Source organism: Muscardinus avellanarius, assembly GCF_963383645.1.
Source record: "Muscardinus avellanarius genome assembly, chromosome: 11".
In the NCBI taxonomy this organism is placed as follows: Eukaryota; Metazoa; Chordata; class Mammalia; order Rodentia; family Gliridae; genus Muscardinus; species Muscardinus avellanarius.
Genome location: NC_137797.1, coordinates 85214924 through 85237669, shown reverse-complemented (window position 1 = coordinate 85237669; position 22746 = coordinate 85214924). Strand labels below are relative to the sequence as shown.

The following is a 22746-nucleotide window of genomic DNA, read 5'->3' as shown; positions in this document are numbered from 1 at the left end:
GCTCTCCCCCATCAGCTTCCATTTATTTTCCCGCCAGCTGCCATTTTGTGATGGCGCGTAGTCACTGCCTGGTGATGTCACTAAGTAGTTACAGTTCCTCCCTGTTGATTATTCCCTAAGTATATCTCTGCAAGTTATATAATTTTTCCAAATATAGGGACTTGTCTATGAACCACAAGTGAACAACTATCTCATGGAGAAGTTTAGCATAAATGATGTTACTTGAGTATAGTCACGTAGTATTTTCAATAAATGTTAGCTATTAGTACTGATTAAAATGGTTTTTTTAAATTTATTTTTTATTTTTTTTGCGGGTCTGGAGATGGAACCCAGGGGCATTCGACCTCTGAGCTACACCCCCTGCCCTATTTTTTATTCTTTATTTTGAAACCGGGTCTCACTGAGTTGCAGAGGGCCTCACTAAGTAGCTGAGGCTGTCCGCGAACCGCGATCCTCCAGGTCTCAGCCTCCCGAGTGCTGGGATTACAAGCTTGCACCACCACGCCCGGCTATTAAAATGGTTTTATAGCCGGGCGTGGTGGTGCACGCTTGTAATCCCCGCGCCTGGGAGGCAGAGACAGGAGGATCGCGCAGGTTCGAAGCCAGCCGCGTGCGCTGGCTTAGGAGACCCTGTTTCCAAAAATGAAAATGTAAAAAATAGGTCTGGGAGTGTAGCCCGGAGGTAGAAGGGCTTCCAGGAACCCCAGTACCACCAAAAAAAAAAAAATGGTTTTATAATTTTAGAAAAATTAGCACTGGGGGCAGCTGTTAGAGATATTCACATACAGCCGGGTGTGGTGGCTCATGCTTGTAATACCAGCACTTACGAGAGGCTGAGACTGGAGAATCCGGGTTCAGGGTCAGCCTCAGCTACTTAGTGAGGCCCTTTTCAACTCAGTGAAATCCTGTTTCAAAATAAAGATAAAAAATAGGGCTGGCTGGGGGTGTCACTCAGAGGGAGAATGACCCTGGGTTACACCCCCACTATGGTAGAGAGAGAGAGAGAGAGTGAGTGAGTGAGTGAGTGTCATATACTTTTTTGGAGGGTAGGTTACTGGGTACTAAACCTAGGACCTCATGTGTGCCGGGCAAGTGCTCTACCATTGAGCTAAACCACTTACATTCTTACCAACAGAGTAAAGTTTGTTTATATATGTAATTAGTATTGTCATGATTTTTCTTTATGATATCTCATTGTGGTTTTTATTGTATCCTGTTCATTACTAGTGAGTTTGAGCATCTTACATTTTTTTTTCCCCTCAGTACTGGGGATTGAAACCAGGGGCATCCTTCCTCTGAGCTACATCCTCAGCCTTATTTTTTTATTCTTTTTTTCTTTCTTTATTTTGTGGTACTGAAGATGTAACCTAGGGGCATTCTACCTCTGAGCTACACCCTCAGCCCTAGTTTTTATTCTTTATTTTGAAACAGGGTCTCACTGCGTTCCAAAGGGCCTCACTAAGTAGCTGAGGCTGGCTGTGAACCACCATCTTCCTGTCTGTCTCAGCCTCCCAAATGCTGGGATTACAAGTGTATGCCACCATGCCCAACTTCCCCTAATTTTTTCTATGAGGGAAAGTGTGTTTGTGTGTGTGTATGTGCGTGTGCGCGCGCGTGTGTGTGAGTTTTATGATACTGGGAATTGAACTCAAAGGTGCTATGTCCCCAGCCCTTTCTATTTTCTGTTTTGAAACAGAGTGTCACTTAAGTTGCCATGGTTGGTCTTGAACTTGGAATCCTTCTGCCTCAGCCTCCTTATGAGGGAGGAAGTTTTAATTTATGGTAGTTCAGTTACCAATATTTTTTTCTCTTGCTTCCATATTTTGAATATTAAGAAGTCATTCTTTTAATTAATTAATTTTTTTGCAATGCTGGGTATAGAATCCAGTTCCTCATATGTGCTAGGTAAGTGCTCTATTACTTAATTACACTCCCAGGTGTGTGTGTGTGTGTGTGTGTGTGTGTGTGTGTGTGTGTGTGTATTATATATATTTTATATATTATATATTATATATATTATATATACATCATAGACATACACACATATATAATATGCACACATATACATACATACATACATACATACATACATACATTTAGAACAAATCCACTTATTTCCAACATGTTGATTTCTGTCAAAATAGGATCTTGCTAAGTTGCTGAGGCTGGCCTTGAGTCTTCGATCCTCTTGTCTTAGCTTTCCAAATACTGGGACCACAGGCATGGGCCACCATCAATAGATGAAATGAGATAGAAAATACTAAAAGATGTACTAGTTTTAACTAAGAAAAATATATAGTGCAGGAAAATACTATATAGAAGAATGTAGTATATTGCAAAGTTAAGAAAAATGGCAGTTTTAGAAAAATTTAAAGTATATATTAGATGTCATACACATTTAAAAGATATGATAGAGGTTTATATGTTCTTATTTACTATGTTTTGGATATTAGTATTGTTATCTGTGTTAAATTTCCTAAGTGTGATCATTATATTATGGTTCTGGAGAATGAGAATACCCTGGTTCTTAGGAGATACATGCCATAGTATTTGGAGGTGAATGTCATGATATCTGTTATTAATTCTCAAATGGGATGGCATAAGAAAGGACTGTGTATATACATGGTGAATCAATTACAGATCTGTGAAATTCACTGTTACTATTCTTGCAGCTTTTTGGAAGCATTAAAATTTCCAAAATAAAAAATCGGATAATATTAAAAACAAACAAGAAATCCATTACAAAGAGCTTTATCATAAACTACTAAGAAACATAAAACATTAGCATTTGAATAAGCACATCACAAAGGAGAACTAGGAGAGGAAGCCCTTAAACAAAAGGATGCTTGACCTCACTGGTAAAAGAATGCAGATTTAAACGAGCCCTCAGTGCCCATCTATTAAAGTAGCAAAGATTCAAAGAGGGACTGCCCAGTGTTGCTGGGGAACAAACTGGACAAATTTGAAACAAACTGTTGGAATTATAGCTTGGTGCCATCTTGTGGTAAGCAGTCTGGCAATATCTGTGAATGCAGAGAATTCTCTTTAATTATAGCAATTTAATTTAAATGAACTAAGTCCAATGAGGTAGTAAGATAAGGAAGGTTGTGTGTACAAGCATGTGTACAATGTGTTCAGTGCAGCTATTTTTTTGTGTGGGTCTGAGGATGGAACCCAGGGGCATTTGACCACCGAGCTACACCCCTGCCCTGTTTGTTTGTTTGTTTTTGGTGGTACTGGGGTTCCTGGAAACCCTTCTACCTCCTGGCTACACTCCCAGACCTGTTTTTATACTTTTTTATTTGGAAACAGGGTCTCTTAAGCCAGCACTGTTGGCTTCGAACCTGCGTGATCCTCCTGTCTCCGCCTCCCAGCGGGGAGATTACAAGGTGCGCCACCATGCCCAACTCGTTTTTTTATTCTTTATTTTGAAACAGGGTCTCACTAAGTTGCAGAGGGCTTCACTAAGTAGCTGAGGCTGTCCTCAAAGCACGATCCTCCAGTTTCAGCTTCCCAAATGCTGGGATTACAAGTGTGCACTACCATGCCTGGCTTAGTGCAGCATTTTATTTTATTTTATTTTATTTTATTTTATTTTATTTTATTTTATTTTGTGGTACTGGAGGTGGAACTGAGGGGCTTTTCTACCTGCGGGCTACATTCCCAGACCTATTTTATACTTTTTTGGGAAACGGTCTCACTAAGTTGCTGAGAGCCTACTAAGTAGTTGAGACTGGCTTCAAACCTCTGCTATCCTCCTGTCTTAGCTTCCTAAGCACGGGGATAACAAGCATGTGCCACCATGCCTGGCAGTGCAGTATTTTTAATAATAGCAAAAACCATTAAAATGTCCATCCACTGGGGATTAGGTTCACACACAATAGAATATTGTTTAACTATTAACCATAGAAATTGTTAAATATATTGGTATGGAACAATGTCTCTGATCATTATATTAAAAATAAAAGCAAATTAGAGAAAAATATCAATACTGCCCCTGTTTAAAGTGAAAATCACTATATATTATATATATGTATGATTTCATATAGATCAAATATTTTAGGTTTTGAAATCTGCTTGGAAAATTATAGGAGACTAGAGGTTTTTGTTTTGTTTTGAGTGGGCTTTCAAGAAAATGAGGATGTCATGATAGAAAAGATAATTCAATTTCATTTTAAAATCTCTACTAATTTTTCCTTTTTGCATGCTGCTTTGTTAGTATAGTTTATTAACAAAAAAAATCTGTTAAGAAACTTATTTTGCCCGTGTATATTCTGTTTTCAGAGCAGTGGGAAGAGTTCTGTGCTAGAAAGCCTAGTGGGGAGGGACCTGCTCCCCAGAGGCACTGGAATTGTCACCCGGAGGCCTCTCATTCTGCAGTTGGTCCATGTTTCACAAGAAGATAAACGAAAAACAACAGGAGAAGAAAATGGTAAGCTACAGACTTGGGAAAAATAATTATTTATTTTTAAACAACATTATTTATTTTGGGCTTATTCTTTAAAAAATGCATTAATTAGACAATTAGATGTACCTACAACAAAATCAGTCATGTGATGAGAAGTAATATGTATCTTTCTTATAGTAATTATTTATTTGAATATCCTTTTGGAGTAATCTGGCTTATTAAACTGTTATAAATGATATTTAATAGTGGAATCCAATGAGACAGTAAAGAGTCATCATTTATTTCTAAAAAGCTTTTAAGTGTCTTTTGGAGTATTTTGAAGTTTTTTTCCTCCTAGTTTAAACTGCTGTATGCCTTTTTTTTTTTAGACTTTGATTTAGAATTTAAGTAATTTAGATTCTTACCTGTGAGATCTGTGCTGCTTGGGATCTGACCCAGGAGTGTTCTACCCTGAACTATAGCCTCACCCTTTATTTTATTTTGAGACAGGTCTCACTGAGTTGCACAGTCTGGCCTCAGACTTTCCATTCTTTTGTCTCACCTTTCAAGTAGCTGTGCCATCAGACTTGGGGAAAGGTTACATTTAAATGCATTGTTAAATAGCATTGTTATTTCATCTTTCTTTTTTTTCCGGTTTTGCCATTTGCTTGCTAATTTTTGATTCTCTTGCCCCTTAATCTAATAGGAATATTATTTGTAGAAAGTTGTAATTTTTAAGTTATTATTAGTTCTCATTTCCCTGATGCTAAGGTTTACCTCTATAACGTGTACTGTTTTGGTTTTTAAAGATCCCTTTCTCCTGCATGGTCAGGAGTCTCTTGCTAAATTTAGTTAGACTAGTTCTTTAATAGATTATAAGGATAGTAAGCATTGAGCATGAAAAGAAATGTATTGTTCTATATAGCAGGATTTAAAAAAATTAAACTGAAGATATTTTAAGAAATGCTGTATTACCTCTATTAGTAGATCTTGAGTTGCATATTAAATATGTATTCTACAGTAGTCATACTTATATTAACTTGAAATATTTAAGATCATGTATTTAAGCTAGGTATTTAGTTCACTGGTGGAACTCTTGCCTCGTATGCACAAGGCCCTGGGTTCGATCCCCAGAACTACATGTGTGTGGGAGGGGTAATATGTTTGATATTCTTGTTTAGTTCAGTATTTGGCTCAGACTTCTGTCTTACAATTTTGTAAAATACCTCTAATTATTTAATAACTTTTGCAGCAGAGTACTGTCTTTTTATCTACAGAAATATGTTTACAGTGCAGTTTCATTCTACATTCTAGTTTAAATTGAGATAATAGTATTGACAAATACTATTAATTTTTTTTCTTTTTTTTTTTGGTGTTGGAGATTGAACCCAGGGACATTTTACCTCCCAGCTACATCCTCAGCCCTATTTTATTTTTTAGTTTAGTTTTTTTCTTTTTTGCAGTACTGGGGATGAACCCCAGGGGCATTCTACCTCTGAGCTACACCCCTAGCCCTATTTTTTATTCTTTATTTTACTGGAGGATCGTAGTTCTTGGACAGCCTTAACTACTTAGTGAGGCCCTCTGCAACTTAGTGAGACCCTGTCTCAATATAAAGAATAAAAAATAGGGCAGAGGGTATAGCTTGGAGATCGAATGCCCCTGGGTTCCATCCCCAGACCCACAGAAAATAAAAAATAGAACAAAAAATAAAACAGGGTCTTAACTGAGTTCTGAGGCTGTCCACAAATTGTGATCCTCCCGTCTCTGCTTTCCAAATGCTGGAATTACAAGCATGTGACACCATGCCCAGCTTAATTTTTAGTTTGAAACAGTCTCACCAAGTTGGTGACAGCCTCACTGAATGTGTGTGTGTGTGTGTGTGTGTGTGTGTGTGTGTGTGTGTGTGTGTTGCCGGGAATTGAACCCAGGGACAGTCTACCTTTGAGCTACACCCCCAGCCTGATTTTTATTCTTTGTTTAATTTTTTTGGTACTAGGATGGAACCCAGAGGCTTTCTATCTCCGGGCTATACTCCCATACCTATTTTTTTATATTTTATTTGGAACCAGGGTCTCATTAAGTTGCTGAGAGCCTCACTAAGTAGCTGAGGCTGGCTTCGAATGGTGTGATCCTCCTGTCTCAGCCTCCCAAGCATGGGGATTATAAGCATGCGCCACCACGCCTGGCTTTATTCTTTATTTTGAAACAGGGTCTCACTAACTTGTGGAGGACCTCATTAAGTAGCTGTGACTGGCTGCGACTTGCTATCCCCCTGTCTCAGCCTCCCAAGTACTGGGATTACAAGAGTGTACCACCACACCTGGATGCTTTTTTTTTTTATTTTAAAGTAGAGAAAAACCTGTCCTGAGCATCTGATATGATTCACATCATTAATCACTGAAGCAAGCTAATGGAGTTGTAGATGTTAACAAGTAATGTTTTTTGATAGACTGCCGTGTGTGTGTATATCTACCTTTTAATTATATTAGGTATCTTTTTAGTATGTTCTTAATTTCTTTTTATTTCTATAATATTTCTTTTGGCCATTCTGGGCCAAATCCATGGTTCGGCCTTAGATGTATAGAATAGCACTTTTTACACATTATCCCCACTGATTTCATCATGTAAAATTTCCAAACGACTCAAGCCAGTTCTTTAAGAAACTCCATGGTACTAGGTCTCTTTCTTTTAACTTTTTTATTTTCCTCAGTTGCTTTGGAAGGACACAGGATGTCCCGGCTCTCAGAAACTATTTGCAGATGTGGTCAGTGTTTCCTTAGATAAAACTTTGCCTGTTAGGAAAGGGTGTACATTTCAGCTAACGATGTGTCAGCTCCCTGGTGTCTCTTTGCTGTGTGTCCATTTGTATGTTTTGATGATGTTTCTTCTTGGTGTTTCAGTAAGTTTGCATATCTTTACCTGTATATATATTTTTCCCAAGTTTAGTTGCTTATCCACACACACATACTTAAAATGACAATTGAGGGCGGGTGTGGTGGTGCATGTTGGTAATCCAAGCTACTTGGGAGGCTAAGGCAGAAGGAGTTTGAATTCCAGACCAGCCTGGGCAATTTAGTGAGACTGTCTCAACATAAAAAGGGCTAGAGATGTAGCTTGGTGGTGGAGCACTTGCCTAGCATGTGTACAGCCTTGGGATCAATCCCCAGGACTGTGTACACACATGCACACACCCAAAGTATGTACACTTGGCAATCTGACAATAAGGAGAACAAGAAGAAATCATAAACAGAAGAACTTCAGAAAAGAAAAAAAAAATGCCACTGACTGCTAATTTTATAGGGATTTATACAGCCTAGGAGTGCTTTGCTAAGTAACAGAGGTCGAGATGCCAGTGTGTTCAACAGCACTGCATTCTAAAGTGGCCTGGAGAATGTAATCTATATTAAATATAGGCCTAACAAAACTGGCCAAAATAAGATATTTTGGTGCTTAATATGTATAATTTAATTATAAGGAACCATATTTAGTGTGGGATCCTTCATTCTGCCGAGTATATGGGATAATTGATTTATCTTATTCTCATGTCCCCTTTCCCATTCTGATATAAAAAAAAAATTTCTGTTGTATTCTTATTTAAAACAAAATTTAAGCCAGGCATGGTGGTGCATACCTATTATTTCAGTACTTGGGAGGCTAGTGAGGCCCTAGACTAGTGAGGCCCTCTGCAACTTAGGAGGATTGCAGGTCCCAGGACAGCCTCAGCAACTTAGGGGGACCCTGTTTTTTTTTTGGTGTGTGTGGTACTGGGGTTCCTGGAAGCCCTTCTACCTCTGGGCTACACTCCCAGACCTATTTTATATTTTTGTATTTGGAAACAGGGTCTCTTAAGCCAGCACGGCTGGCTTTGAACCTGTGCGATCCTCCTGTCTCTGCCTCCCAAGCGCGGGGATTACAAGCGTGGGCCACCACGCCCAGCAGGGGACCCTGTTTTAAAGAATAAAAACACAGGGCTGGGTGATTAGCTCAGAGGTACAATTTCCCTAGTTTCAATCCCCAGTACAAAAACCAAAAAGCCCCCACAAAATATATATTTGTAAGGAACAAATCACACTTTTATCGGATTTTCTTTTAGGCAAAATCCATAAGTGCCAATGCTGACTAAAGGCCAAAATTATAGTATGTACCAAAACGTATATATAATACTTGTGAACAGTGTCAGTGGAAACTTGAAAAATTCTAGTTTATTTTGTGGCGAGAAAAGTTTTTGAACTACAGCAAAGACTTTTAAAAACATGTATGTAAAATACATGATTTATAGAATAATACTTTTAAAAATGGGGTGTAATTTGAGTTTTTACTCCCCTTTAGTTAAAGTAGCCATTTTAAAAGCAATTTGTCGCCTCCAAAAGACAGTAAAGAAAAGAAAAAGACAAATAATTTTTCTGTATAGGGAGCTTGTTAGAAGTAACAGACTTCAAGCCAGGCATGCTGACGCAGGCTTGTAATCAGGATCACAGGTTTGTGGCCAGGCTCAGCTACTTAGTGAGGCCCTTCGCAACTTAGTGAGAACTTGTCTCAATAAAGAATACAAAAATGGGCTGGGATGTAGCTCAGAGGTAGAATGCCCCTGGGTTCCATCCCCAGTACCAAAAAAAAAGTAATAGACTCCTTTAGACTGGGTCCATGAAGATGAGGAGTTAACTTTTTGTTGTGTTCTGTGAAATTCAGTAGTTGTTGGGTGGAGTGGCACACACCTGTAATGCCAGTATTTGGGAGGCTGAGGCAGGAAGATCCCAGGTTTGAGGCCAGCCTCAGAAATTTAGTGAGGCCCTCAAAACTTAGACTCTGTTTCCAGATGAAAAATAAAATAGGCTTGAGGATGTAGCTCAGAGGAAGAATGCACACTCAACATATATATATATATATATATCTCAAAGAAAATACCCTTTAAAGCTCAGTCTTGGCTAATAGGGTAAATACTTAGATATAGTTACTAATTCTTCAGAATTTGAAAGATGTGCTTAGTATATTTTGTAGACTTTTAAAAAATCTTTTTAAACAGTAGACTATCAATATCTCAGACTTACTTGATTTTTATAGTGGGAATTGAACTCATAATGGTTCTCTCAGCTACACCCAAACCCTATGTATGTATGTTATATGTATGCATGTATTTATTCTGGGGATGGAACCAGGGGCGTTCTACCTTTGAGCCACACCCCCAGTTCTGTTTTTTATTCTTGATTTTGAAACAGGCTCTCACTGAGTTGCAGAGGGCCTCGCTAAGTAGTAGCTGAGGCTGTCCTCAAACTGCAATTCTCCTGTCTCAGCCTCCCAAATGCTGGGATTACAAGTGTGTGCCACCCCGGCCAGCTTTTATTTTTTTATTTTGAAACAGGGTCGTGCTAAGTCGTTGAGCTGGTCTTGATTCTGTGATCTTCCAGTCTCAGCCCAAGTACTGGGATTATTGGGTGTGCCACTATGCCCAGCTCAGACAGAATTTTTAATAGTGGATTAATTGTACTCTGTTTAGAATGAAAAACATTGCGAGTGTTATGGAAAATTTACTTTCTAAAAATGTTAGTAATAAAATATGGCACACAAATATGCTTTGTTTCTATTACTTAAATGTATATACATTCTCAAATTTAGGTGTAAGCTTTGAATGACTGAATCCTATATGCATTTGAAATGTAATCATATTTCTACACATTTGGTATCTTTAAAAGACTTAAAGTTTTAGGGATAGGCACTAAACTTACCATTCTGTGCTATTTCTCTTTAACTACAGACCCTGCCACATGGAAAAACTCAAGACACCTTTCCAAAGGTTTCCTTTATCCATTTGTTTTTGGCCCTTTTTCTCTCGTGCCTGCATGTGTGCTTATGTACTCTTACAGGCTGTGTGCATTTTTTTCCTTCCATTTTTATTTGTCTATCCACATTGATTGCAGGTTTTAGTGGTTTTCATTATCTTTTTGGCACTGCATCAAAATGCAAGCTTTTTTTGGTGGTGAATGTAATTTATTTTAATTTTATTTTTTAAAAACATGTTTGTGAAGCTAGGCCTCTTGTACATGATAGGGTAAATTAAAAACACCCCTGGGGTGTGTAGTACCTGCCTGTGAGTTCTGTTCACCCAGATCACTCCATCCTCCAATGAGACCTCTTGGAAGAAGGTACTAAGCTTCAAGTAGGTGAGCATTGTCCTTGCAAAACAGATCCAAGTTTTTTTTTTATCTTTACCCACCAAAGAAATGATCCACCTTTTCCTGGATAAGTATATATATGAATATCTTAATAGTCATTTTTATTTTGATTTCAGGTGGCTGATATGCATTATTCAATACATTTAATCATTAAGATATTTTAAGCTTCTGTGAATTTGGCAAAAGCAAAATAGCTGTGCTTGGGAGAGGTAAAGTTAGATTACCTTTCTACAAATAAGTATTTCTAGTTTCTCTGGGAAAAACAACAAAACTTGCTCTCCAAGTTTTAGACTCCTTAACACTATGTAGACAGTGAATATATCTTCCTTATTTCAGCAAGTGCAGGAGGAACAGACCAATGATTGGAAACTAATGGAGAGTGTCAAATCCATACAATACATATACCAGGTTTTTTGATTTTGTTTTTTTTCCCCCCTTCATTTCATTTCTTTTCTACTTGCAGTTTCATGGGGAAACATAGCTTTAACTTGGTGGGAATTTTCTTGAAAGTGTGTGTTACAAACAGATGAAACTTTTATAAAACTTCACGGTACTAAGAGAGCTCATTAAAGGAATAGCAAATTGTGACTTTCTAGGTGACTAACTGGAAACCAAATTAACAACAAAAAGACACTGAAGAGTTAATTCTTACTGAATTTGGCTCATATTGAAAATATTTACCTTGAGTAATATGTAGATATCTGTTAATATATTTTTTCCATTATGCAATGGAATTCTTACTTTTTCTTCTTAGAGAGTACTTTCATCAGTTTAACTGCCTTGATGTATAAAATATTTAAAGAATATTTACTATATTTACTTTTACTATATTACAAGCAGATAGGAAGTAAACAATTTTATTTGTCATATCTAGATTTAAAATGGTAGGAAGTTTTTGAACTACATGATACAATGTGAAATGAATAGTTTATTAGATCTTAAACACTTATTAACTTGTACTTACTGACAAAATAGGAAAGAAGAGATAACATTTATTGTGTTGCCTTTTTGAATTCCTAACTAACCACAAAAAGTAATTACCTTAGCTTTTAATAAATTTGTTTTTCTTTTCCTAGGGGTAGAAGCAGAAGAATGGGGTAAATTTCTTCATACCAAAAATAAGGTAATCATTGCAAGAATGTCATGAAGAAAGAGTATAAGTAGTAATTTAATTTCTTATCATTGACAATGTTATTTTGAAGCAATTATTTCTTATAAAATAAATTTCAGTAATATTTCTGACCTCAATGGTTTATTTGGTAACCTTTAAATTGAATCTGATTTATCTCTAATTTGGAGATTCTTAACTTGGAATCAGGTAACTTTGGAAAAAATTTATAAGCTGGATATGGTGGCACATAGTTGTAATTCCAGTACTCTGGAGTCTGAGATGGGAGGATCCCAGTGTGCTGACAGCCTCAGCTACTTAGGCCTTCATAACTTAGTGAGACCCTGTTTTAAAACAAAGAATAAAAAATTGGGCTGGGGGTTTAGCTTAGATGTAGAATACCCCTGAGTTCCATCCCCAGTACTGCAAAAAATAAAAACAAAAGTTTATAAGAATTGAATTCTTGGCTCAGAAAAAATATATGTAATATATATGTATGTATACACACACACATACATACATTAGAATTTGTTTATTAATTATCTGAAGTAAATCCATAGACATCCTTGAAGTGTGTGGACACTCCCCAACTTGAAAATGTTTGATCTATTTTGAGTATTGTATTTTTTGTTTCAATAATTTTTAGCTTTACACAGATTTTGATGAAATCCGACAAGAAATTGAAAATGAAACAGAAAGAATTTCAGGAAATAATAAGGTAAGTTATCATGAGTAAATATATCATTAAGGTTTTTTGTGTATAATGTATGAAGGTTATTATAAATTTATAATCTTGTTTTTTGAAACAAATGGAATATTTTTGTAAATACATATAAAATATATAAAAACATTTTTAAAAATTCCTTGTGTTGGGAGTTGGAGATATAGCCCAGAGGGAGAGTGCTTACCTAGCATGTGTGAACCCTGGGCCGGATCCCCAGAGCTGGGAAGGGTGGGGAGGGGAGGGTGGAGATCTCAGAAGCTCTTTTTTCTCAGAGCTGCTGCAGGTTTTGTGTGTGTGTGTGTGTGTGTGTGTATGTGTGTGTATGTGTGGTTTTTTTTTTTTTTGGTGGTGGTACTGGGGATTGAACCCAGGGGCATTCTTTCAGCTACACTCTGTGCCCTATTACTTTTTAATTTTGGAACAGGGTCTCACTAAATTGTGGAGGGCCCCATGAGATTGCTGAGGCTGTCTGTGAACCTGTGATCCTCTTTAGCCTCCCAAGTACTAGAATTATAGATGTTTGTCACCATGCCTGGCTAGAGCTTTTATATATCAAATATTTCATTTATAAGTTTATTTATTTATTTATTTTTGTGGTGCTTGGGATTGAACCCAGGGGCATTCTACCACTAAGCTATACCCCCAGCCCAATTTTTTATCCTTGTGTGTGTGTGTGTGTGTGTGTGTGTGTGTGTGGTGCTGGGTATTGAATGCAGGAGCATTTTTACTCTGAGCTACACCTCAAGCTCGATTCATTTTTTGGTTTTGTTTTTTTCTTTATTTTGAAACAGTATCACTAAGTTGCAAAGGGCCTCACTAAGTAGCTGAGGCTGGGGGCCAACTGGGATCCTCCTTTCTCAGCTTCTGGAGTACTGGGATTACAAACATGCACCACCATGCCTGGCTTATATGTTTATTCTTGGATCCTTTACTATATAATTCTACTTAATACTGATACAGTGAGTTATCTTTTTCTGATGGGCTGATTGTTCTGTAACTCCGGAAGCATTATATAACTTGTGAGGTATATATATATTTTGAAGAGCTTGTTTTTCATATTTGAAAATGAGAAGTAAATGTGTTAATAACTGATTACTTTCTTATTTTATAAGATTGTGAGAGTTTAAATTAGGTGTTTTAGGTACCATTGATCTGAACACTAGGCATTATAACTGTATCACCTAAATCCTGTAGAGTCTCTTTTTTTTCCTTCATTTCTATTATTTTCTGGTTTCCTTCCTTTTTGTTTTAGCCTCAATTCTTGTATTATCCAGAGGCACATATAATCCCACAAGTGGGCCCTAGTTCAGTACTAATATTCAGTACATATTTATTCAGCCAGATAGTGTACTGCTCAGATTATTCTCACCAAAAGGGAATTTTGGGAGCCATGTTTATGCCTATTCAGGATATAACTGTCTTGCGTGAGATCCCCATGTACTTACTGAATTCAGTATTTGATGATTTTACACAGTATCCAGGGATATTCTATCTCTGAATACGTCCCCAGCCTTCTTTTTTTTTTAATTTTAAATTTTGAAACAAATCTTGCTAAGTTGCTGAGGCTGGCCTTTAACCTATAATTCTCCTGTCTCCGCCTCCCATGTACTGGGATTATAGGTACTTGGCCATGTCTGTTCCAGTGTCAGAATTGAGAGAGAGTAAGAGACTGTTGATTCAGAAATGAAAGTTTTTGGTTACACTAAACTGGATGATATGAAAGACTGTGTCAGTCTACCCACCTACAAGATGTTTACTTTATGCAGAGTATATAATTTATTTACCTAGTAGTCTAAAATGTGAAAAGTCCAGCACCTTCAAGTCAATGTAAAGTATCTTCTTAAGTCATATTGGTAATGAAATAAAATGCTACTTTGATCTAACATAATTTTGTATTTCTGAATATATGAATGATTTTATATGCCTAATGTAACACCGTGAAGGATTTAAGATATAAGACTGGGTTGTAAGTGTATTTGGGCAACATTTTGAATTGGACACACAGAGGAATGCTGTGGCAACAGAGATCCTGTGGAGTAATACAGTCTGAGTGTGCCCGATGCTGATTTCAGAACACCAAAGTGTTTAAAATAAGAAAGTAGTTGAGATGGGCCAGGCTTGGGAGCTCATGCTTGTCATCCCAGTACTTGGGAGGCTGAGACAGGAGGATCACAGGTTCTCCAGAGCCTCAGCCTACTTAGTGAGGCCCTCTGCAACATAGTGAGACCTTGTTTCAAAATAAAGAATAAAAAATAGAACTGGGGTTACAGTTCAGAGGTAGAATGCCCCTGGGTTCAATCCTCCCCCCCAAAAAAAGAAAAGTAGTTCAGAGTATAATTACATTATAGCAAATGTAATTGTTTAAGGAACTCAGGGGAAAGGCTGTTCCAAAAGTTTCTTGGGAAATTAGAATTTTCAGTGGGTTAATAAAGGGAAATAGAAAGTAGATAAGTAAATGAGAGGACATATTAAAAAATAAAGGAGAATGTATAAAGAAAAGGTATGAACACCATCTAAGTTTCTTTTTACATGTAGCCAACTACTCCTAAGACTTGTAGAGGGCCAGTAGTGAAGAGGAAGGAGTTTATGCAATATTCTTAGTCTACAGAAGAGAAAGTACAGGTATTTCTTGCTATATTCTTACCACTTGAATATAAGGATCTAAAATTTCAGATAAATTGTTTAGGAAACTTACTATACACCCTCTTGCTACATGGTATTCAAAGATCAGAAATCAGATTGATTTGAGTAACTTGTTAATTATTTCTTACTGTTTGAATTCAGGAACATCATAAATTTGATAGCCAGATGTGGTGGCACACACTTGTAGTTCCAGCATTTGGGAGGCTGAGACAGGAGGATCCAGGTTCGCAGACAGCCTCAGCTACTTAGTGAGGCCCTTTGCAACTCAGTGAGACTATTGTTTTAAAACAAAGAATAAAAAATAGGGCTGGAGGTATAGCTCAGAGGTAGAATGTCCTTGGGTTCCATCCCCAGTACTGGGGAAAAAAAAAAAAGAAAGAAAAGAAAAGAAAGAAAGAAAAAATTGAATAGTGAGGAAAAATATATTTATTTGCTTAGCAGTAGGTGTATTAAACATTTAAAAAATGGTATATTTCTTAAACAAAGACTCAAGAGAAAAAGTGAACTTACACATTATTTATATTAATGGTATGGGATTGGGTAGAATTATGTGTTGTATGGCTGGCTGCCTTTTCTGTGTATAGTTCAGTTTTGATTGGTGAAAAATTTTTAGAGATTGTGATTTAATTCATATTTAAACAAATCTAAAGTCTGTTAATTTAGCATTGCATACCATTGAAATTTTAGTGTGATTTTAATGTATTTTAAAATTTACTTCTAGGGAGTAAGCCCGGAACCAATTCATCTTAAGATTTTTTCACCCAATGTTGTCAATTTGACACTTGTGGATTTGCCAGGAATGACTAAGGTGAGGAATTGTTACTCATTGTGGATTTGGTCATGTTTTCGCTTGAACAAATGTGGTTTTCCTAACTCTATATGGAGTAACTGGCTTTTTTTTTTTATAATCATACTTAATGCACTCTGGCATTTTATGTAGTGGAGGCCTCCCTTCTCCTTGAAACACTTCCTTTCCTTGGCTCTGGGATACAGCCCTGCAGTTCTAGCTGAAGTCTCAGTGGTCAGTCCTTCTCACTCTCTTGGCTGACTTCCTTTCATCTCCTCAGTATCTAAAGAGTTTGTACCCTAGAGCGCAGCCTTTGGGCCTCTTGTCCTCTCTAGGGACACTTACTTCTTGATTTTATCAAATCTTAGGACTTTAGTTATATGAATTTCTGTGCATCGATGACATTCCTGTCACATTCCTCATCTCAGTGCATTGCTTGGTCAGAAAGTCTGGAGTTGTCCTCGACACTTTGTTCTTCATTCTACTTCAGTCCCCAGATCCTCTTGCCCTGCTCACCTTTCAGGGTATTCAGAATTCTGCCATGTCTTACAAATTCATAGTAAGCATCCTGAGCTAGCTACTATCATCTGACTTGGATTAGTGTAAAATAAGAAAAGGATAAATAACAAGTCTTCCTTGGTACCTGTTCTTAACTAGGCAACAACACTTTTTATAAAAGTGAAAGTTAGATTGTATCATTTCTTGGTTCAGAATCTATCCATTGGCTTCCCAGTTCACTGAGAGTTAAAAACCTATATTTTTACAGAGATTTGAAGTATCTTCTTGATTTGCTTCTATTATTTTGCTCCAGCCTTCTGGTTTTATTCTCTTAGCCTGGAATATTCTTCCTCCCAGATAGCTGTGTGTACCTCTCCCTTATTGCTTATAATTTTGTTCATTCTGCAAATGTCAGTGAGAACTTCCTTGGTTCTCTTACTTAAGGACATAATCTAATATAAGTCAGCAATTTAAAATCATAATTCTCTCCCATAGCCTCCTGTTCTGCTTTGTTTTTTCAATAGCCCTTTTAACCATCTGATTACCATATATGTTTATTATTTGCCTTTCATAACCAAAATGCAAATTCTAGGGAAGCAGGAATTTTTTTTTTTTTTAAATTTACTGCAGCTGGGCATGGTGGTGTATGCTTGTAATCCCAATACTTGGGAGGCTGAGACAGGAGGATCATGAGTTCAGGACAGCTTCAACACATTTTAAGGTCTTTCACAACTTAGTAAGACTCTGTTTCAAAATAAAGAGTAAAAATGGGGCTGAGGATGCAGCTTAGAGGTAGAATGCCTTGGGTTCCATCCCCAATACTATAAAAAAAAAAGTTTACTACAGTAACATAATCTCACTTTTAAAAGAGTATCTGAAACATAATAGGCTGCCAATAAACACTTGATGAATGAACTTGTCATGAACTTCTGGCATCTAATACTGACCAGTCCATAATAGGATTCTGTTGTAAACATTTATACAACAATACACTTGATATTTGAAGGAGTAAAATTTGAAATGTCATACATTATCACATTTATTTGATAAATACCACTGCAATATATTATCACTGTATTTATTTGTACATGGAGAAGTACCTGTATCCTGTAGATGAATAGGGACAGTGTTGAGTTGGTTTTATTGTTAGTGCCTTACTCAGCTCTGTTTGGTTTAGGTGCCTGTAGGTGATCAACCTAAGGATATTGAGCTTCAAATCAGAGAGCTCATTCTTCGCTTCATCAGCAATCCCAATTCCATTATCCTCGCTGTCACCGCTGCTAATACAGATATGGCAACATCAGAGGCGCTTAAGATCGCAAGAGAGGTAGATCCAGATGGTAAGGACAGATGTCAATACTGAATGAAATTAATTTACAATGGTAAATTCAAGAAATGGAGTTTTGTTTTTAAAGGAGTATTTCCAGTTAACATAGATTTAAAAATGGTGCTTTTCTATTTTGCTTATGATTTCAAATAGAAATTCTAAAATAGAATTCTAGAATAGCATAGAAATAAATTTTTAGATAGTATTGGCAAAAAATTCACATATGTCTATATTGCCAGTAGTTACCTAATGATTTTAACATAATACAATACTTTGCAAAAGGGGTCTCTTAATAAAATAAGTTTTTGAATGGCTAACTTTTAAGACTAACTCACAGTAGATAATGATCGTAGATTATTATGGTACAGGAGAGAATGTGGTATCTACATTCTGCAGAGGTAGAACACAGTTGGCCATGCTCAAGGCATAGAGGACTCCCAGAAATAAAGGTAAATCTTTTTATGAAGCATTCATAACCCTCCAAGTTAGTTCAGACTGTGGGTCAGTGATAACTGGCTAAAGTGGTAGGAGCACCTCTTAGTCTATATAAATAAACACAAGCTTGTAAGAGAGTGGTTATTGTTTCTTTTAATAAATGTTTGTTTTGCCCCATAAGGAAACCAATTTCTTTTCACCTGAATATTTGGAGTCTAAGGTTGTGTCATATTTTTCTTTTTCCGCTTTGAAGAATATCAAATATTTGATACGAACCAGTAATGCTAAGAATATTAATTAAATACCCGTAAGCAGGGCCATTGCATTTTTGTTATTTCAAAATTTTAAGAAGCTTTTTTTAGCTGGGAGTGGTGATGTGCACCTATATTCCCAGTACTTGGGAGACTGTGATGAGAAGATTGCAGGTTTGGGGCCAGCCTCAGCAATTTAGTAAGAGCCTGTTTCAAAATAAATAAATATGATAGGGCTGGGATACATGTGTAGCCCAGAGGTAGAATGCCCTGGGTTCAATCTCAGGTACTCCCCTCTCCCTAAAAGAAACCAACGCTTTTTTTTTTTTTAACTGTATGAGTAATTAATGTTCATTTCAGTTAGATTGAAAGATAAATAAATAGTAAGCTCTTTGGTATATTTAATGTGTGTGTGTGTGTGTGTGTGTGTGTGTGTGTGTGTGTATTCCTAGGGGTTGACTCCTAGGTTCATTCTACCTTTGAGCTACACTCTCAACTTTGTATTTATATATATATATATTTTTTGAAACAAGGACCCAAAAGGTCATATGCTGCTGGGTGTGGTGGTGCATACTTATAAGTCCCCAGTACTTGGGAGGCTGAGAAAGGAAGATTGAAGGTTTGAGGATAGCCTCAGCAAATAGTGAGATTCTCATTACCCTAGGAAGATCCTGTTTGAAATAAAAACAAAATAGGGCTGGGGGTGTAGCTGGGAGGTAGAATACCCCTGGGTTCAATCCTTAGTCACTTGCGCGTGCATGTGCGCGCGCGCGCGCGCGCGCACACACACACACACAGTTATATGCTATAAGATTCCATTTATATAGTATTCTAAAAAAGGCAAAACTAGGAATGGAAAATAGGTTTGGTTGTTAAGCACAAGAGAATTTTGGGGAGCAATGGAACTGTTCTGTCTTGAGGAAGTAGTGACATCTGCATTTGTCAAAATAATACAGCTGGGGCTAGATATGTAGTTTAGTGGTAGAGCCTCTGCTTAGCATATGTGAGGCCCTAGGTTTCACCCCCAGTACTGCCCCTACTCCCCAAAACCAGAAGTGCTCATCAAAAAAGTACATTTTAAGCAAATTTTCAAAAAGAGCTAATGAAAAATTACATGTGAAAACATTTTTAAAAATTCTACACACGTTTTAAAATTATTTTTTTGAAAGGCACTTGTAAGCCTCCCAGTACTTGGGAGGTTGAGACAGGAGGATCATGGGTTTGTGCCCAGCCTCAGCAACTTAGTGAGGCCCCCTGCAACCTAGTGAGAGCCTGTTTCAAAATAAAGAATAAAAATTAGGGCTGAGGGTATAGTTTGGAGGTAGAATGCCCCTGGTTTCAACCCCCAAGATGGAAAAAAAAAAAAAAGTACTTGTAAGCAGAAATTGTAAAAGTATTACCAAAGTGGTCAAAGAGGGTAATGTGTTAGGTGGCATTATACATGAGGATTTTCTTTTATTAATATTTAATAGCTTTATTTAATGGGTCTTCCTTTTTTTTCTTTCTGTTTTCTTTTTGCATTTCCAGGTCGCAGAACCCTTGCTGTCATCACAAAACTTGATCTCATGGATGCGGGCACTGATGCCATGGATGTGTTGATGGGAAGGGTTATTCCAGTAAAACTTGGAATAATTGGAGTAGTTAACAGGTTAGCAGCCAAGAGGGGGATAAGAAGTGCAGTATTTTCATTATAAAATTTCTAAAAAAAAATCTCAGAAAAGTAATATGTCTTTTTACTTTTGTAACAGCATTGTAGCGACAACTACAATGTTGGTGTTGCTAAACAGTTTGTTGCTCACTTTATTGAGACACTGTCTCAAAAAAAAAAAAAAAAAAAAAAAAGCTGGAGTGTAGCTCAGTGGTAGAATGCCCTTGGGTTCAATCCTTAGTAACAAAAGGAAACAAGGGAGAGATTCACTCAAACCTCTCATGGGCTTTGTGTGTGTGTGTGTGTGTGTGTGTGTGTGTGTGTGTGTGTGTATGTGTAGCACTAGGGATTGAACCCAGAGGCATTCTACTTCTGAGCTACATCCCCAGCCCATTTTATTTTTTATTTGGAAACAGGGTCTTACTAAGTTAGGAGGGCCTAGATAAGTTGCTGAGTCTGGCTTCAAACCTGTCCTCCTGTCTCAGCCTCCCAAGTACTAGGATTACAAGCGTGTGCCACCACGCCCAGCTCCTCTCATAGACATTGCTAATACAAAATGTTTCTAAAGTAAGCAGTGTCACAAAATGGAAGATAATAGCCAGGCTTTACCAGTTTTTGCATATTATTTAAGCTATATAAAAGGGCACTAAATAAAAGGATAAAAGTATTATATAATTTGCACTAGATACATTTAAGGTGATAGAAGTTTAATAGCTTGGTGTATGTAACCCATAGCATTGGTGATGCTCTGTAATTGCGAGGTCATGACTTGGAGAAAGTTTATTAAAGGTTATCCTAATTATAAATAGCAGGTATTGAAAATAGTAGAAAGGAAACTATTATTGAGTGTCAAATTATGTTTTAGACACTACTGTGAGCAATTTGCCAGTGGTGGTATCTCTTACTACCTCACAACATTCATGAGGCAGGTGTTGGTATTTTATAATTAAAAACTAAGTTTAAAACTAAGTTTAAAACTAAGTTTAAAAACTAAGACGATTTTACCAAAGTCACATGGCTATTGAGAGAGAGAGAGCTAGATTCAAATGATGATCTCTATGGTCCAAAGCTTTTATATAGTAAGGAACACTGAACTTAAGCTGGGTGTGGTGGCGCACATTTGTAATCCCGGTACTTGAGAAGCTGAGACAGGAGGATCTGGGTTCACAGTCAGCTTCAGCTATTTAGGGAGGCCCTCTGCAAATTTGTGTGACCCTGTTTCAAAAAAATAAATGGGGGTGCTAGAGGTGTAGTTTGGAGGTAGAGTGCCTCAGGGTTTGATCCCCAGCACCACAAAACAAAAAATAAGCAAACAAAAAACTACTTGAAATTACCATGAGAGCGAGGCTGTAGTCTTCACACCTTTCGGTCTCAAACTATTCTTTTTTATTTGTTTGTTTGTTTGTGCTGGAGGTTGAACCCAGGGGCATTCTACCTCTGAGCTACACCCCCAGCCCTATTTTTTATTCTTTATTTTATTTTATTTTTATTATTTTTTTGTGGTACTAGGGGGGTGGAACCCAGGGACTTTCTACCTCCAGGCTACACCTCTAGGCCTATTTTATAATTTATTTGGAAACAGGATCTCATTAAGTTGCTGAGAGCCTCACTAAGAAGCCGAGGCTGGCTTCGAATCTGTGTGATCCTCCTGTCTCAGCCTACTAAGTGCTAGGATTCTAAGTGTGCACCACTACACCGGGCCTTTTATTCTTTATTTTGAAACAGTCTCACTAAGTTGTGGAGGGCCTCACTAAGTAGCTGAGGCTGGCCGTGAACCTGGATCCTCCTGTCTCAGCCTCTCAAGTACTGAGATTATAAGTATGCGCCACTATGCCCAACTTCAAGCCTTTTCTAAAGGGGCCCTTCTATCTTTTTCTTTTTCTTTTTCTTTTTCTTTTTTTTTTTTTTTTTTAACCGGGGATTGAACCCAGAGCTCCACACCTGCAAAGCAGGCACTTTGCCACTGAGCTATATCCTGTCCCCCAAGCCTTTTATAAATGAAAATGTTTTACTAAGTGATATGTAATGGCTTTTCCAGTCATCTCTTCCTATTCATATATGCATCCTTCCTATCCCTTCAATTCCATTTACTAGGCATATTGTATATTACTGTTTTTATATTTGTAGATGCTTGCTCTTCAAGTTGACTTAATTATTTTTGGTAGAAATTAGCTCTCAGATAGCCTCAGCTACTTAGTGAGGCCCTCTGCAATATAGTGAGACCTTGTTTTGGGCTGGGGGTGTAGCTTGGAGGTAGAATGGCCCTGGGTTCCATCCCCAGTAAAAAAATAAAAAAAGAATAAAAAAATAAAAAATAGTGCTGGGGGTGTAGCTTGGAGGTAGAATGCCCCTGGGTTTCATTCCTAATAATACACACACACACACACACACACACACACACACACACAGAAAAAAAAGAATACATTTTTGTGTGTGAGTAGGTGGGAGAGAGGGTACTGGAGCTTGCTTGAACCCTGGAACATTCTACCTCTGAGCTATACTACAGCCCTTTTTTATTTTGAAATGGCCTCTCAGAGTTACCACATCCTGGCCTTGAAACTGTTATCCTCCTGTGTCGGCCTTCCAAGTACTGAGATTACAGGTATGTGCCACCACACCCAGTTTGCAAATAGTTAATGGTGTAGGTGAGGCTTACATTATTCAGGCCTTAATTATTTGCAATTTATATAGTTCAGATCTTAATTGTGCTATTTAATGTGTGGCTGAAGGGAACCTCAGTGTTTTGCTATAAAATGATATAGGAA

General features: G+C 37.3%; 1 protein-coding gene across 16 annotated transcripts in view; it reads left to right on the top strand.

Annotated features, from left to right (window-relative positions):
• The window catches only part of DNM1L (dynamin 1 like), a gene marked incomplete at both ends in the record, with an annotated part of 58340 nt that overhangs the window by 11337 nt on the left and 24257 nt on the right, over positions 1–22746 (top strand). For 4 of the 16 annotated variants that reach the window (XM_080706189.1, XM_080706186.1, XM_080706196.1 and 1 more), the window contains 7 exons: positions 4285–4432; positions 10143–10181; positions 11637–11683; positions 12315–12386; positions 15757–15843; positions 17498–17660; positions 19861–19981. In XM_080706189.1, the coding sequence (XP_080562315.1) occupies positions 4285–4432; positions 10143–10181; positions 11637–11683; positions 12315–12386; positions 15757–15843; positions 17498–17660; positions 19861–19981 (677 nt within the window). Of the gene's footprint in view, positions 1–4284; positions 4451–10142; positions 10182–11636; positions 11684–12314; positions 12387–15756; positions 15844–17497; positions 17661–19860; positions 19982–22746 lie in introns of all 16 variants that reach the window. The other 12 variants (XM_080706187.1, XM_080706199.1, XM_080706194.1 and 9 more) reach the window with 3 other exon arrangements.